This window comes from Gymnoscopelus microlampas, assembly GCF_963454915.1.
Source record: "Gymnoscopelus microlampas genome assembly, chromosome: 2".
Taxonomy (NCBI): domain Eukaryota; kingdom Metazoa; phylum Chordata; class Actinopteri; order Myctophiformes; family Myctophidae; genus Gymnoscopelus; species Gymnoscopelus microlampas.
In genome coordinates this window covers 39,706,525-39,723,641 of record NC_139939.1, presented here as the reverse complement: position 1 = coordinate 39,723,641, position 17,117 = coordinate 39,706,525, and the positions used below count along the sequence as shown (strand labels likewise).

Sequence of the window (17,117 nt, the reverse complement as noted above, 5' to 3'; positions counted from 1 at the left end):
ACTGACGGCTGCAGCAGGGATGTATGGACCAAGGGGTCAAGCTACAGAAGGCATTGCCGGCGGCTGCTCATGCGGAGCGGGAAAGCGGGACGACATGCAGATTAGATGCACGATATTCTGAATGAAAGAGGAGGAGGCTCTGAGGCAGCTGAAGCTGTAATATGTTGACTGATGGATGGGGCTAAAAAAAGTTTTAACTACAGCACAGAAGTACATTCTGCACTATGGTCATCGCAAAGATAAGATAACGTATGGGAGGTTGGGTCCCTTCCCTTCTACAGGGAGAGGGGGGTGGAAAATTGGACAAAGATCAACGAATGTATTCACATTTTGCTTTAAGGAGTGAATCTGTAATTAAATGTTTGAAATGCTGTCGCTTATAGTGAGACCTGATACTCAGCCACTACATTACACAGTGCCCTGCCTGCAGTAGCTCTGGATACCATCAGTACTGACCTATTCATGATGTCATGGCTTCAAATGTGTCTGATGACCTTTGTCACATGCATTTCCTGTTTCCAGTGCCCTCCACAGTGCCATCTAATAAAGCACACCTTACAAATATCTTTAAAAAAAGGAGTGATCTAGTTTATACAGGCAAAATTGCTCATCCACAATGCTTCAATCCGTGGCCAGTGAATCATTGCCTTGGAGCAGTATGAAGTCACACTCAAGCCTCTCTCCCAGGACTGGATAAATAAGACAAGTACTGAGTCCTTGTGACAGACACCGCATTTCCCACAACCCCCTGCGCGCCAATTATTCACACCCGGTCAGGGGGGGTCATGCTCGTTCACCCCGTGTCCCCATGGCGGGGTTAGTGGCGGAGGGGTGGGAAAGGGGACAGGGATGGAGACAGGGTGGGGTATTGTCGCACTGCGCTGTCATTATTAGAACTGGGGGTCTGGCGGGCGCAAGGGGTTTGTGCATTTCAAAGCGCCACAGCGGCTGGCTTTCATCTCTGCATCAGAAATGTGGATCACACTGTACGGCTGATGGTTGTGGCAGCGTGCGAGCGTGGAAAATCAAAGGGGATTGGTCTGTGGCACCCAGAGGGAAAAAAGCACCAAAAAAATGATATGCTTATTATGTCAGAGGTCAGGGAGAGTTCAGCGGCTCTGGACGTGCCCAGGGAACTACAGATGCAACTCCTGAGCTGCTGCTGCCGCTGCCTCCTCCTCTCTCCCTCTCTCACCCTCCATCTCTTTCTCCATCTCTCTCGCTTGCTGTCACTTTATCTGGCTCTTCCTTATATCTTGCATGCCAGCTTTTTATGCCCCCCACATCTCTTCCTCTCTCCCTCCTGTCTTTCTCTCCCTTTCTTTCGCTTTTGCTTCTCTCGCTTCCTCTCCTTGTTCCTTGTTCCCTTGCTCCTCCCTCCCTCCCTCCCTCCCTCCCTCCCTCCTTCCATCCCTGTTCCTCTCCCCCTCTGGAATTGAGGCAGGGAGACAGCGGTGTAAAAGCAGGAGGGATGAGCTACTCGTGTACACACTCTATCTGGGTTGGCAGGGAGGTCAAAAGAAATGGAGTCCAGAGCTCCCGGGAGGAACTTACTCTCCCTCTCTCCCCTTCCCTCCCTCTATCTCTCCGCCTTTCCTTCTCTCTCTTTTCCAGACTCCCGTCTGGCCGGACCAATTCATCCCAATGATCTGAGGGACAGCCTTCTCTAAGGTGCTATATCTCCGTTTTCTTCCCTCCACAACAATGAAAGCAAAAAAAAACACAACAGTGTTCATTAGGAAACCCCCACAAGCGTCCATTCCCTTTCCGCCAGATGAAATCTACTCTCTCTCTCTCTCTCCTCTCCTGTTCTCCTCAAGCGACAGCTGCCCAACTAAGATGTCCGCCACTTGACACTGAGCTGACATTGTGGGGGAGCTGTCTTGGTGCATCCACGGGGAGTTGGCTATGCCCAGGCTTGATTGTGCAGTCTGGGAGTGTGGTGCGTCTAGCACCCAGAGGGCAACGGGGTAGGTGGTGGGGACTGGGGAGGTGGGGAAAGGGGAGCATATGTGGAGATGGAGGGGGAGGTAACCGAAGGGAGCCCCTGGTACCCTACGCCAGCCCCTCTCCTCCTCCTCCTCCTCCCTTGCGCATCCTACCGGGGGGTCACAGGATGGTGGCGCCAGGGGCGCTAATCATTTCAAATTATGAATTCCTTTTTAATTATGAATTATGCATACATTTTTAATTAATCTAATGTTCCCAGGTTTTTTTTTTCTCTCCCCCTCACCCGCACCCCTCCCCCCCCCCCCCCCCCCTCACTCCTGATCTCAATCTAATTACGCAGCATTAAATGGAAGACTGGCAGCCATAGCCCTGACCCACGAGATGAACCCTGGTCAACCTTCTCCCATCAATCTTGCCGTCCTCTCAAAGTGGGCTCATCCCTTTTGACATTTGGGTGAAGTGGTTGCAATGCATGTAAACACGGCCTCAGGGCCCGATATACCTGACCACAGCATGTTTGTCAAGTTTGTTTGGGGTAAAACAGATGCAGGTTTCCTTTTTTCTCTAGAGCATCATTCAACTTGTGGTAGAGGTTTGGTTTGTGTAGTTACCTTCCACGATGCAACTCCAACTATCTTCAATAGTGCTCCGTAGATTAAAAATCACACCCTGTGTGAAGGAAGCGGTGCCTTTGGGGCGGGCCTTAAGGACAACTTTGTTTTTTTACAACCAAGGTTTATATTTTAGCTTGTAATTAAAGTAAATAAATGATGAGTGTAATTTTTTTTCCATTTACTGCTTTCTATAGTTTTAGCATTTTTTGCGATATTTTTTACAGTGGGCGGGGGCATTCTGTCCGGTGGCTAAATATGCCTTTTTTACACAATAAAAAAGGTCCGGCTGTCTGAGATGGCCAGATGTGAGTTATTGGGGGCTAGAAGAGCTACTGTAAATAATAATAAAGAAAACGCCGGGTTAATGTGTTAATAAAATGCATATTTAGCCACCGGACAGAATGCCCCCGCCCACTGTGAAAACACTGTAAAAAAGATTGTGAAAATTGCTAAAACTATAGAAAGCAGTAAATTTAATTTTTTTAACACTCATCTTTTATTTACTTTAATTACAATCTAAAACATAAACATTGGTTGTAAAAAACCAAAGTTGTCCTTTAACTCATTTCAGTTCGTCCCTATTGGTGGTCTGAGTCCACTTACCAAATTTGTACTTGGTAGCATGCTGCAAACTGGAATGATGGCTGTTTAAAGCCCAGCCAATGGGCAGACAGAGGGGGCGGGGCTTAAGTAATTACAGTTCGTCCCTATTGCTGGCTTTAGTCCATGTACAAAATTTGTACTCCATAGCATGCTGCGAACTTGAGTTATGGCTGTTTGAAGGCCAGCCAATGGGAAGACAGAGGGGGCGGGGCTTCAGCAATTCATGCTGGTCCCTATTGGTGGTCTAAGTCCACATACCAAATGTGGACTTGGTGGCATGCTGCAAACTGGAGTTATAGCTGTTTAAAATCCCGTGCTCATCCCGTGCTCATACGGGCTCTGGGGGTCCCTGGACCCCTCTTTGATAACTTCATCAATTCATGCTCGTGCCTATTGGTGGTCTAAGTTCACATACCAAATGTGGCCTTGGTGGCATGCTGCAAACTGGAGTTACAGCTGTTTAAAATCCTGTGCTCATACGGGCGCTGGGGGTCCCTGGACCCCTCTTTGATAACGTCATCAATTCATGCTCGTCCCTATTGGTGGTCTAAGTCCACATACCAAATTTGGACTTGGTGGCATGTTGCAAACTGAAGTTATAGCTGTTTGCTTCTTTGCCGTGCTCATCCCGTGCTCAGACAAACGGACACGCAGACAGAGTCAAACGTGTATGATGTATGTATAATCCAAAATGTTGTCCCTATCGATTTATATTGCACGGCAAAACACGTCTCAAAGTCACACTTTTAGCACACAAAGAATGCAAACAAAGCGGATTCTGCCAAAGTATAAAATATAAAATTACAAAACCCAGTTTAGTTTTTTCATCTGTTTTTCAATGATCGCTTCTTATACGCTATTGCGTAATAGCAGACAAGGTGATTCGGTCTCAGAAGCATAACTATTTTCTTTCTAATTCAAAGAGTAAAATCAATACTAAAAGTGATAGAAGTGTGTCTTTGAGGCCTGTTTCGCCGTGCAATGTATATCAATGGGGAGAACATTTTGGATTATCAATTTTTTATCTATGAAGCAACTACTGAAGATGTCTCGACAATATTTGGAGTTACATCACTGCAAGGTAACTACAATCCACATATCTACCAAAGTTTAACGAGGCTTTGGGAACCTGAATCGATGTGCTTTCAAACTTTTGGAAATGTCATGGGCATTTTCCGCTTAATTATATTCAAGGTGTATAGACCGACTGGAGTTTCTCAACCAGTGTGTTGACCTAAAAATGGTCCACGGGCCAGGACCATTTGACAGTACACAGTGATAAATGCACAAAATCTGTGTGTGTGTGTGTCTATCTTACAACCGTCGGGGGATCGTTCGTACTGGATATAAATATTCTGTGACCAGTTTAAAAGGTAAGAAAAACAAAAATCACAGGCAGTGGGCAAACACAGCCAGAAATAAGTCTGGCATGAGCGAAACCGGTTTCGACCAATGGGCATTTTAACATTTTAAAATAGTTCAAATAGCCGATCTACAAGCTCACAACATGTCGATGTAGATCGGCTAGTTGATCTATTTTAAAATGTTTTTTCAAAATAGTAGAATATGGCTTTTTAGGGATAAGGGGTAAGGCCATAAGTACTCTGACAATGGGTAGAAATATTCTCTGACTCTGCCCGTACTGCATATGGGCATGCGTTCCCAATGGGCATCGCCCTAATTAGTTTAACTCTGATTGTGTAGTCCACCTGGTTGTATACAAAAGAATAATTTAGCACTTCTCTTTTTATTCTTTTTGTTTTTTCTTAATGAAGTTGGTTCCTTTGCTTCTATGTAAAGCGACTTTGGGTACTTATATATAGCGAAAAAAGCTATATAAATCTGAGCTATTATTATTATTATTATTATAAATGAACACAGAGAACTTTACTGTGTATTATTTCAGTCCCAAATTACAAATTGAAAAGTAATACAACCATGAAACTCATTCAAATTACTGAAATTCTCATTCTGTAATTATAAAATTATAGAATTTAGTAGCATAAAAGTGTAGAGAAGTCGGATAGTTAGAATAACAGGCTGGGGACCAGGGAATCCCTGGCAGATAGGCTGGGAAGAGCTACTTAAGCCCCAATGGCTCCAGTGGAGCTACCGATTGTTCAATGGTAGAAGACTGCACTTGTACTGGGCAGCTCCCAGGTGTGAAAGGGAGTAACTGAGTGAGTGTGAAGCAGGATATTAAACGGCATCTGTGCTCACTAAACTTGATTCCTTTATTCCTGGCTGAATCATAGAATTAAAAAAATAATAATGTTTATGTAGGTCAACTACATAATTCTCTCACATTAGCAAGCAACATGTTGCTCCACAGTCTCATCACTTTTACTACTTCTTAGCTGTTAAAACTATTTAGGCCATGTTTTAATCTGAGAGAATTATGTGGCTCGATAAATCCAATATCTAAATCTCTTTGCTCACCAGTTCATTTCCTTTATTAACCAACTTGTTCCTAGCCCAATGTATCACGGAGACGTACCATTATTTACTTCCTTGCATGCTTACTTGCTTATCTCTCAGAGCTCATGGGAACAAAATACCGTAAATCGTGTTTTATACATCACCATAATAGGTTACAAATGGCTACTGAAATTTCACAGGGCAAAAATGTGCTTGTTGATTAACTACTGGTGCCTTTGTGAGTGTACAGTTGTCCTTACCAGACAGCTTCATAAGAAGGTCGGTGGCCGTCTTGGTGGTGATGTCCGGACTGAAGAGGGAGGCCGCAGTGGGACCGCTAGGACTGGACCTCACCCCCATCCCAACCCCAGAGAGGTCCAGGGAGTTGCTGCTGCCGGGACGCTCCCTGCAAAGGGTGAAGGGTGAGAGTACCGACAGGTCTCGTTCCTGTGGTTCCTCCTTGATGTGGATGTGGTTGGCAGTCACCTCTATGGAGGGAGGGGAGGGCTCCAGTCCGGCATCCAGGCTGTGCAGAGGGGAGGACTCTGTGGTCCGCAGGTCCCCACTGTCGCCCATCAGGGACCCCTCGCCTTCCGTGTCGGTGGCCACCTCCTCCTTCACCTTGACATCACCGCGGGGGAAGTGCTGGTGGCAACGCATGTGGAGCTTCAGGCTGAAGTGGCGCGAGGAGGTGAAGGGGCAGAGTTCACACTGGAACGTTTCGCCTCGGTCCTGGTGTTGGTGGACCTGTGGGTTGGTTCAGTGGGAAGGAGGAAGAGGTTTAGGCTTGGGAGATTCCAAATGTAAGGTTTCGACATGTTGAAGAGAATCAAGGAGCAGTTCAAGGCAAAAGGTTGTACGGACGTTAGACTTCATGTCACTGTCATGTCGGCTGTCTGCACTACACAGACAGCTGTCTGCACTACGCAGACAGCTGTCTGCACTACGCAGACAGGCACTACGCAGACAGCTGTGTGCACTACGCAGACAGCTGTCTGCACTACGCAGACAGGCACTACGCAGACAGCTGTGTGCACTACGCAGACAGGCACTACGCAGACAGCTGTGTGCACTACGCAGACAGCTGTCTGCACTACGCAGACAGGCACTACGCAGACAGCTGTGTGCACTACGCAGACAGCTGTCTGCACTACGCAGACAGCTGTCTGCACTACGCAGACAGCTGTGTGCACTACACAGTCTAAACATTATTGTGTGGTTAATAACTCATGCACGTTTGGATCTTTTTCTCCAGGGGACTATTTTCAGCTAGACTTTTCAAATCAATCCCCTTTATATTGCATTAAAATGCACTGATAACATAACATTTGAGGAAAAAATAAATAAAAATGCAATAAAGTTACCTATCTTAAGCACGTTTTAAGTCTGTGCAAGTTGATTTCCATGCAGCACTGAAATTAATGGAATTCAGTGGTTTCCTTGCAAATAAAAAACAAACTACTGTATGCTTTGGAAAATGGTCAGCAGTAATTTCAAGTATACCGTGAGTTGTAGTCAGTGTCTAACCATGCCAGACCACAGCATGGTCCTTTAACAGTCCTCTGAAAGTGGATAATAAGATCACTTGCGCCCCTTTGCTACTGTACCATATGTAAGGAAATTCCTATCTAAAGCAATGTCATGGACTGCCCTTGCCACCCACTGGAGGCAGAATTCATGCCACTCCCTCGAGGAGTGCATGTTCCGGCAACTGCAAGCTAACAGGCAGAAGTTCTCCTTCATCCCACAGTGCCATTAAACCACTCAACTGTGACAGACACACTTTCCACTCTGTGCCACCACATATCTGGCCACTTCGTTTAAATGTGTTTTGCGTATGTTTCTGTGTATGGTGCTTATTGTGAGCATGGATTATATTTTTTATGCCCTGCTGTCAACAAAATGTCCCCCTCTGGAGAATAGAGCCTTGAATATGCGCTTCATTACATAGATTTTCAGCTGCAATTCAGCCGCCACAACCAACATGACACTGTGTGTAAATTGCACAATGTCGGGACAGTGCAATTAGAGGTGACTTTGACCAAAGCATACATATCCTTTTCTCGTGTCAGCAATTAGTAACGCCCCGAGAGCCATTAGAGGATGGCCACTGGGGACAGCTAATGTATGAGAGGGGAGGGGAGGGGGTCAAAGGTTGGCAAAAAAAAGGATACGAGTCACGATCATCTCACCTTCATGTGGGACTTGAGATTGTCTTTGCGAGCACAGCGGAAGGGACATAGGGGACATTGGTGGCTTTTCAAGCCGGTGTGGATGACCATGTGTCTCTTCCAGTAGCTCTTGCGTTTGATGACCAGTCCGCACACAGGACACTGGAATGGCTTGCCCCCGTCTTCAGGAGAACCTTGAGGAGGAGAGCCACGATTTGTCATTGCTTGTATTCAGAAAAAAAAAGAAAATAAATAAATGTGAATCAAGCTTGCACAAATGCAACCAGTGAATTGTTTCCACAGTCCCCTACGATGGTTTGTTGTGAAAATCAGCTTGTGCCCTTTGTTTTTAGGCAGCAGAGGTTGCAAGACAAGTTCTGGTGACTATCTGGTTGAACGTTTTATGTTACAACATACCAATGTTGTTGTAGTGCAGAACGCTTAACAAAGACTTGCCTCTAGTACTGTGGTTATGTGGGCAGATGCGAAATGGCTAAACCCTGTCTCAGGAGCCATATGTGCCCCCTCTTTGCCAAGGATAAAATCCCACCAGAGCCTTCCCTACAGCAGTGGCTTTTTTGTGCCAAGGACCTTTTGAAAATGTTCAAAAATAGCAGGTGTACAAGCTCGCAGCGTGACACTTAAGTGACGAGCTGTGAGCTTGTATATCTGCTATTGTTTAATAGCTAACGTATCAAATATGGATCAAGTGGTTAAAATGATGTGAAGCTATATTCACACATTTTGCTGGGGACCTCCTGGAACCCACCCGAGGACCCCTGGGGGTCCCTGGACCCCACTTTGAGAGCCACTGCACTACAGTACCTCTCCTATGCAGTTTCCCCTATCTGCTTTCCTGGTAATCTAGTCTCAAAAGAGGAAATACAAAAAAATGGGAGTGGACTACCTACTCCCCCCTTCTTCAGAGCTAGAATCTAGGTCTTTTGAGGTATGACAAACAAACAAACAAACCATTTAATTCATTTAGTTACAAGTTACAATCTGGGACTTATGTTAGTTAACAAAACATCATTTGAACCAATCCGTATAGTATATAGAAATACATTTATGCAATATAACGAGCAGCACATCTGTAATGGTTGGATTTAGTCTCCCTATTCCTCCATTGAGAATTGTTGACCCTGGTGTCATGTAAGGCTGTCACGATTACACATTTAAGTTGACGATTAATTGTCACTAAAATAATTGCGATTAACGATTTAATTGTGTGTTTGGCGGGCAGATATGACAAATAACTTAAATGTACAAATGTTATTAACATATTTAATATGTATCTACATTTTATACATGTAAAAAAAGCTGAAATAGCTGATCTACAAGCTTACTTGTAGATCTGCTATTTCTGTTTTTTTTTTTTTTTTAAATGTAGACGATTATGACGATTATGCAAAAATAATTGCAATTATCTCAAATAATTGCGATTAGACGATTATGTAATAATTGTGACAGGCCTAGTGTCATGTAGGTCACCTATAGGTTGACAATGACAATCAAGTTATCTGAAGAAGACGGCACACTGGACTCTGAACAACAGATCCACCACCATCTTTATCGCAGTTCAGACAATGCTGCAATTACCTCTCCATCAGGAGAAAAGAAAAGGGAAAAAAAGGAAAAAACAAATTACTGAGAGTGGCTTTAAGGCCTTCTGTATAACGATTAAGATGCCTACTGAGGCCTGTGAGAGACGTCGCCTATAAGCCTAATGGCGGAAGGTGCCAGTGGAAATGTCTACTGGAAGCAGCAGAAAAAGGAAAGTAAATGAAAAAAAAGAAAAAGAAAACTTGAGGTTTAGTGTCTCGATTATTGTTGTTGGCTTCATATCCGGCATCCATTACCGTTTAATTGGTCTTATTAGAGAGCGGCATGATTGCATTACAAATTCTACAAGGGGCCTGTCAGGATGGGCCCTTCATAAGTATTCCGGTGCGGTTCCTTGAAAAACATCTGGTAATCAGTGTTTGGTGAAATTACCGTGCTCAGCCATTCATTGACCCGGGGTGTAAAACCCCGAGACTGCCTATTTGCAACAATAAACCGCCATCTGCGGCCCGGGCTCTCTGCTAGCGCTGAGGAGATCACCGTGCGCACGTGAAAAACAAAACAAAAAAACTTCTGTCACTGCTACTCTAGCATGAGGTCGAGAGAAACAAAAACAGACAAAGAGGAGTGTGTAAGTCAGTCATAAGTACAGTACATAAGTGTGCATGTGTGTGTGTGTGTGTGTGTGTGTGTGTGTGTGTGTGTAGGGGTGTGTGTATGCTGGAGATGCGGCAGCATCAGGCGGGGGACTTACAAGCTTGTTTTTCCTACATAATCATCAATCTATTTTTTTCAAGACGTGTCACGTACATACAGCATATGCATAGTACACTACCTATCTGTGTAATGCAGCTCTGCAGTCGAACCAGCCAGAGAGGCGCAATAAAACAAGACATGACAGTCGATAATCAAGGTCACATTTTTCAGTCTGGCGACCAAACAACTACCTGCTTTCCTTTTCTTTTTTTCCCCTTTTTTTACAGCACTGTTCGACCTTGACGGTTTGCGGGTTACAGCGGATGGCCCTCTTTAGCATGCAGATCACAGAATATTACATCGACTCGCCGCTCATCTGTCTGGAGTCAATTTGATCCAGCCATTTTAGATTTGGCGGGGTTACGACACAATCCCTCAGAAGTGCCCATCCATCTCCCTGAAAACATTCTGTTCTCCCCAAAGGCTGCTCATTTAGACCCAGCACTTTCTTTGCTTCTACGGCTAGCCTCTGTATGTGTGCATGCGCGAGCATGTGTGTGCGCGTATATGTGTGCATGCGTGTGTGTGTGCGCGCGCGCATGTGCGTGTGTGAAATCTGTGTGCCCCTCCTTATTGGGGATCTATGACGACGTCTGAGTGCACACTTGTGGGATATACTGCATGGCCATTTGTGAGTCACTCAGAGCCAGAGAGAGAGAGAGAGAGAGAGAGAGAGAGTGTGTGTGTTACTCAGAGCCAGAGTTTGTGTGGGGGTGTGCATTTGTGTGCGTGTGTGTGTGTGTGTGTGTGTGTGTGTGTGTGTGTGTGTGTGTGTGTGTGTGTGTGTGTGTGTGTGTGTGTGTGTGTGTGTGTGTGTGTGTGTGTGTGTGTGTGTGTGTGTGTGTGTGTAAGGGAAATCTCAGTGTGCACCCTTGTTTGACCTCTAAGTCTATGCCTGGGTGCACAGTGCATGCATGGCTATTTACTCAGAATATGTGTTTGTGCCTTTGTATGAATGTGCATTATGGTGTGTGTGTGTGTGTGTGTGTGTGTGTGTGTGTGTGTGTGTGTGTGTGTGTGTGTGTGTGTGTGTGTGTGTGTGTCATTGTGCACCCGGGTTCTATATCTTTGTCTGAGTGCACACTTACTGCATGACCATCTGTGAGTTACTCAGAATGAGTATATGTGGTTGTGTGTTTACGGCTATGTGTGATTAGAGAGAGAGTGCGCGTGTGTGTGTGTGTGTGTGTGTGTGTGTGTGTGTGTGTGTGTGTGCGCGCGCAAGTGTACACACACGTGCACGCCCGTGCGTGTGTACGTATCCAGCCAGTGGAAACTGTGATGGGGTTGTGTTTGGCCGGGAGTCTGGAGCCGAGCAGAGAGAGAGAGAGAGAGAGAGAGAGAGAGCAGAGCTGATGCCTGCACGGGGCTCTGGTTAGCAGGGGTTTTTTAAGCCAGGAGGAGGCTGCTGAGATGGATATGGACTCCCGGGCCCCCCGCTGTGTCGAGTGCACACTGACGGGCCCCTTTGGCAGCCTGCACATCCGAGCGCAAACGAGCTGGTCCTGGAAGACGGTGAGGTCTCAGCTGAAGTCCACCCCCCCCACTCCATCCCCCCACCCGTTGAGCCTGCAGACCTTTTTCCCAGACTTGAGGCCAGCCAAGGCTGTTTTCTCTCTCTCTCTCTGCCACTTCAGCGGCTGACAGCTAGAAACCGAAGCTTCGCTGCTTAGGAGTTTGGCATTGGGGAGGTGAAACGGGAACTAACACACCAACTACTAGAAAGCTTGGAGACAGAAAGACACGGAAAATCCAAACTGCGCTCGTTAGAATTTACATTTTAACATACTGTGATGTTCAGTTATTCATTATTCCTGAAATGTTCTTTGGGGAAGTTTGGGGGGGGGACATGACCTTTTAATAAAAATTTGTCTTGAAGTTCAAAGGTCTATTTTTCTAAGTATCGTTGGCTGGAAGCAATCAGCACTCGCTGTTACACAAGTAGCATGCCAAAACAGAGCCAGAGTTATGTCTTTAGCAGACTGTGAATTTCAAGTCGTGTACTCGTTGAGGAAATGTTGGGGAGATTTTTGATTTATCTTAAGGCAGATAAAGATCTTCAAATTCAGGTAGATCTGTAGCACCATTCTTTCCTAACCCTTCCAAGGCTAGCTCTCAAACTGCTTAATACATTTCAAAGACATTCCAAAATACCTGTAATATTACAAATACCTCAATGACAAGCTCAATGCAATGCTCCAAATATGGTCTCAATAAAAGCTTTATACAGACAGATCAATGATGGGATCCCTAAGCCTTATTTAATCAATTATTCTTGCCCCGTGGCTACGAGTTAGAAACTGCCTTCCTTCACATTTGGTCGTGGTCGGCACCTCTCCAACGCTGTTGTGCGTTCCTCCCCTGTCAACGATGAGACATAACATGTATAGCATTTACTGGTCAGGTTGTGTTACCTGCTTGGCTGCTGGGCTTGACCCTGCCTTTGGGGGTGGAGGGCAACAGCAGCTCCAGACCCTGGGTGGGCGTAGAGGGCGTGGACGCTTTCTGGTTGCGGTCTAGCAGGGGCTTGGTGTCCTCCTGGAGGACCCCGGCCCCAGCCAGCGGGGAGCCATCCTTCTTCTCCGCCAGCAGGTTCCCCGCCGCCCGGGCCGCCACCTCTTTGAGCAAGGCGGCCGAGGAGGTCATGGAGACGAGGGAGAGGAAGGAGCTGGCGGAGCCTTGGTGGTGGTGATGGTGGTGGTCGGGGGTGGTGGAGGTCCCCGTGGAGGTGGCCTGGCTCCGCTCGCTGACCTTCTTGGAGAGCGCTGCGAGGGTGGAGCTGGCCGACTGCGGGCTAAACGGGGAGGTGAAGGCATCGAAACGCACCACGTCTTCACCGCGCCCGCTGCCTCCTCCTCCTCCGCCCAGGGCGGGCACCCCCGAGGAGGGTGCAGCGGACATGGAGGAGGACGAGGAGGAGGACGAGGAGGAGGACGAGGAAGAGGAGGAAGAGGAGGAGGCCACAGCGTTCTTGTCTTGGAGCACAGCATTGGCCGCCGCCTTCAGCTTCTGGATGGCCGAGTCTGGCGAAAGGCTGGTGCCTCCGGCCGCCGAGCAGCCGGCCGGGGGCCACTTGTCCGCCACGCCCACCCACACAAAGCCACTGCCGTTGCTAGAGGCGACCGAAGAGAAGGGGTCGAGGGGTTCCTGCTTGATTGCGGGAGGCGCCAGGGAGGCCGGCGAGGCAGAGGCTGAGCCCCCGCTGCTATGATTGTTGCTGCTATTAGCGGCGGCTAGCTTCCTGGCTAGCGCACTCAGCTGCTGGGCGTGGTGGGAGGACGGGGAAAGGGTGAGGGGCGGAGCCAGGCCTATGGGCGGAGAGTCCCCTCCTACTCCGCCCCGGGCCGAGGAGGAGGAAGAGGAGCGGCCCAGGAGGTCCGCAGCTTCGAGCTTGAGCGACCCAGCCTCTAGGAGGCGCCGCAGGTTGCTGCTGAGGGGTTTACCCAGCGCCTGGCTCGCCGCCTCGCCGTACAGGGATGACACCACCGACGAGAGGGTGTCTTGGGCAGAGAACGCTCCTCCGTCCAGCCCCAGGAGTTCCAGGGAGGTGGCGCGGTGGTGGACCGGTGTGGGGCAGCCAAGCGAGCCCTCGCCTCCGGAGGTGTCGTGGTCCGCGGACCCGGGCCCGGTGAAACCGCTGTTGTTGACAGGCCGGTCGTCAGGAGAGGAGCCCCGCTGCAGGAGGAGCTCGTCCTGCGCGTCACCGTAGGACGACGACTCTGAGCGCGTGTCGGAGGCATTCCCAAACCAGCTTTCCTCTTCCACGGGACCGGCGTCTGGCCCTCCATCTTCGTTGCTGTCCACATCTACAGAGAGAAAAAGATTTTTATTGGGATGTTTTACTGGAAGTAAACAGAGACGGAATCATCAACATGTTCCTCTTATAAACAACCATCAAGCTCTCTGTCCTTGTTGCTAGCCATGACCAGACTTTGGAGAGAGATGTTCATCAACATAGACCTCAGGATCTCCGTCCTGATTGAGACCACAGAATTTTGTATTTGTGTTTTGTAGGAAGGACCAGGCATCTGCATGTTGCTTTCAGACAAACAAGACTGCAGAATCATATTTTCCAGCAGTCTGAAAACTCCCCTCTTCAGACTGTACCTCACCCCCTAGCACTCTTCATTTCTTGAATCAATTCTTGTTGCCTGTTTTCAGATGCTAGTTATACTAAGCAGATGTATGTTGGTTACTTGTTCACTGTTATTGAAACAGACATATATGTCAGCTTGTCTACAAAATGTTAAGAATGTTGTTTCAGATAGCATGTTGTCTACTCTAGACAGATGCTAGGTTTGATGTTTACCTGGTATCCTATAGTTACTTTGTAGTCTTGCGATAACCAGACAATCAGAGATCTCTGCCTACTAATCACCTGGGGACTTCTAAAGGCAAGGTAGTTGCTAGAACAGCGGCGAGAAAAGCCACTAACAAACTGATGCCTACTACTTTACTTTGGAAACCACCAATAATGTCACCACCCCATTATGAAGGGCCACTCTAAAGACTTTGGATTATGCAGGATCTTTTTACTCTCCAATTGTTTCACCTAGTTAGTTACTTTGTTGCACATAATTGTTTTCTTTTAACTCTATTTACTTGACCTTTTACCCTGTCATTTGTTGACTAGGGGTTCATGCCACTTACTCTGAACTTGCCCTTTGTAAGCACTGGTTAAGTGTCTGCTAAAGTCCTAAATTGTAAATTGCATACATTTGTTCAGCAGAAGCACAACGGCTGTTTATTTTGTGTGAGAATTGTCAACATCAGGCACCTCTATTCGATAACACTTTGTGAAAGGAGGTCACAGCAACCCAGGGCTGACAGCAATCACCTCGCTTTTATGTCATCAAATCTCTGAGAGGCACGGCATCTATTTTCCGTTCTTTTAGGCTGTCCCACGGCTAAAAGACACTTTGTACCAAGTAACAGTGTGCCAAAACAGGGGGGGGGGTAATTTTGGCACATCATTACCTGAAGTGAGCAGTCTCAATTACCAGTGGAGAACGAAAACACAAAAAAATTAAACGTCCCCTTTAAAATATGCCCACAGGCCTCAGTGCTTCAGGCTCACAGCGACAACCAACAACAACCATCGACCCAACAAGCTGTGACGCAATTTCTGTCTCATTTTCTGTCATATAAAACAAGCATCTTCCTCACAAGCAAGAAATAAACCACCGTCCGAGATGGCTGAGGAGCAACTTGTTTTTTTTCCTCATCCCTATTCTTTTTTTTCTTTTTTTTTTTTACAATATTTTTCGCAGCTCGGGTCTATCTGGAGGAAGCCTAGTACAGGGGTTACCATGACGACGGGTCCTTCTGGGAGGCTAGACAGCACAGATTAGGGTAATGGAGGTTACAGCGCCAGATTAATATGCATGAGCCTGCGGATACCACCAGGGAGCCAATAAGGATAGGGTTAAGGTCAGCGGGGGTCATTAATATACACTTCGTGTATCAATATTCATAAGCAAAACATTACAGCTTGCCAGACAAGGGCGAACAGAGGAAGAAGTGAATCTTCCTTGATACATATTAACTTTAAAAAAAAGGAAAAAAAACTCCATGAGAATGTGTTGGGTAAAACAGGAAGGAAAAAAACACCAACAAGGCATCGGAAAAGGGAAATGTCAAAACTTTGCATGTGTTTGTTGCTGTTCCAGAGGTTAGCGAACGGAACCTTCACAAAATAGGATTCTGTGTGTTTGAGACAGGAGAGGTTACAAGGACAAACGGGGCATTGAGTACAGTGTGAAAATACGATAAGTAGGAATTACAATGAATTACTTGGTCTCCTGTCTATCTCTCTCTCTCTCTCTCTAATACTCCCTATTTTCTCATTCTCTTTCGTACTGTGGCTCTCTCCATCACTGTCTCCCGCTCACTCTTCCAGTCCCGCACGCACGCACGCACACACACACACACACACACACACACACACACACACACACACACACACACACACACACACACACACACACACACACACACACACACACACACACACACACACACACACACACACACACACACACACACACACACACACACTAGTGTCTCTCTCTCTCTCTCTGAACCCACACACACACATCAATCCTGTCATCACCGTGGCGACCCTGACAGGATCCTGGTGGGCTTCTCTCTGTTTACAGGCAAAGGAAAGTCGGTTGCCAGGCAACTTGTGGCCTGACGACCTGTAGGGATAGTTAGGGTTTGGTTCACATCTGTCTGGTCTAGGTGACTGCAATGATATTACAATGATAATGCACTATTACCACCATGATATTATACAATGATGATACTACAACGCAACAATGATACTACACTACAATGATGCTATGCTACTACTACTACTACTTCGAACCTGGGACTCGCTGTCAGGCTGCATCAGAGCCTATATATGGTACGCGCCTTAACCACTCGGCCATAGGCACCTCCAAATCGATAATGTTGAAAACCACGACCCAAGATAGAAATCATGGACTCAGACTCTCAGACCTGAATTTCAACAGCCACATGAAAGCAAAAATTACAATTTAGTAGGGGTTATGGGTTGTGTTTGCCTTAACTGCAGTTGAATCAGAAGAACTCTGCAGCAGTGCAGCTCAAGTCCTTCTACTAATATCGAGGAAGTCGATCATATCAATCCAGTTTCTAGTTTACACTGGCTTCTTGTCCGTCAAAGAATTTACTTCATAATGCTACAGTTGGTATATAAAGCACTGAATCGTATAGGGCCCAAATACATCTGACATTCTGATCTTGTGCTACATCATGAAACGGACCTCTCAGGTTGTCTGAGATAGGTCAGCTGTATAAAAAGAAAAGGAAAAGGAAAAGGTCAGCTGTATGTCCCCAGAGTCAAAACTAAACATGGAGAAGCAGTGTTCAGTTTTCATGCACCAGATATCTGGAACAAACTCCCAGTAAAACTGCAGGTTTGCAACAACTCTCAGTTCTTTTAAATCAAAGCTGAAGACTAGCCTGTTTGCCACAGCCTTTTAGTGAGTTTATTTATTTTGCCATTTCTTGTGCA

The 17,117-nt window shown here is 46.7% G+C and overlaps 1 protein-coding gene across 4 annotated transcripts in view; it reads right to left on the bottom strand.

Moving 5' to 3' along the window:
- Positions 1-17,117, bottom strand: part of znf827 (zinc finger protein 827) — a 108,311-nt gene that overhangs the window by 69,907 nt on the left and 21,287 nt on the right. For all 4 annotated transcript variants that reach the window (XM_084044668.1, XM_084044670.1, XM_084044669.1 and 1 more), the window contains exons 2-4: positions 12,490-13,881; positions 7,778-7,950; positions 5,846-6,332 (exon numbers count right to left, since the gene is read on the bottom strand). In XM_084044668.1, the coding sequence (XP_083900794.1) occupies positions 5,846-6,332; positions 7,778-7,950; positions 12,490-13,881 (2,052 nt within the window). The remainder of the gene's footprint in view (positions 1-5,845; positions 6,333-7,777; positions 7,951-12,489; positions 13,882-17,117) is intronic.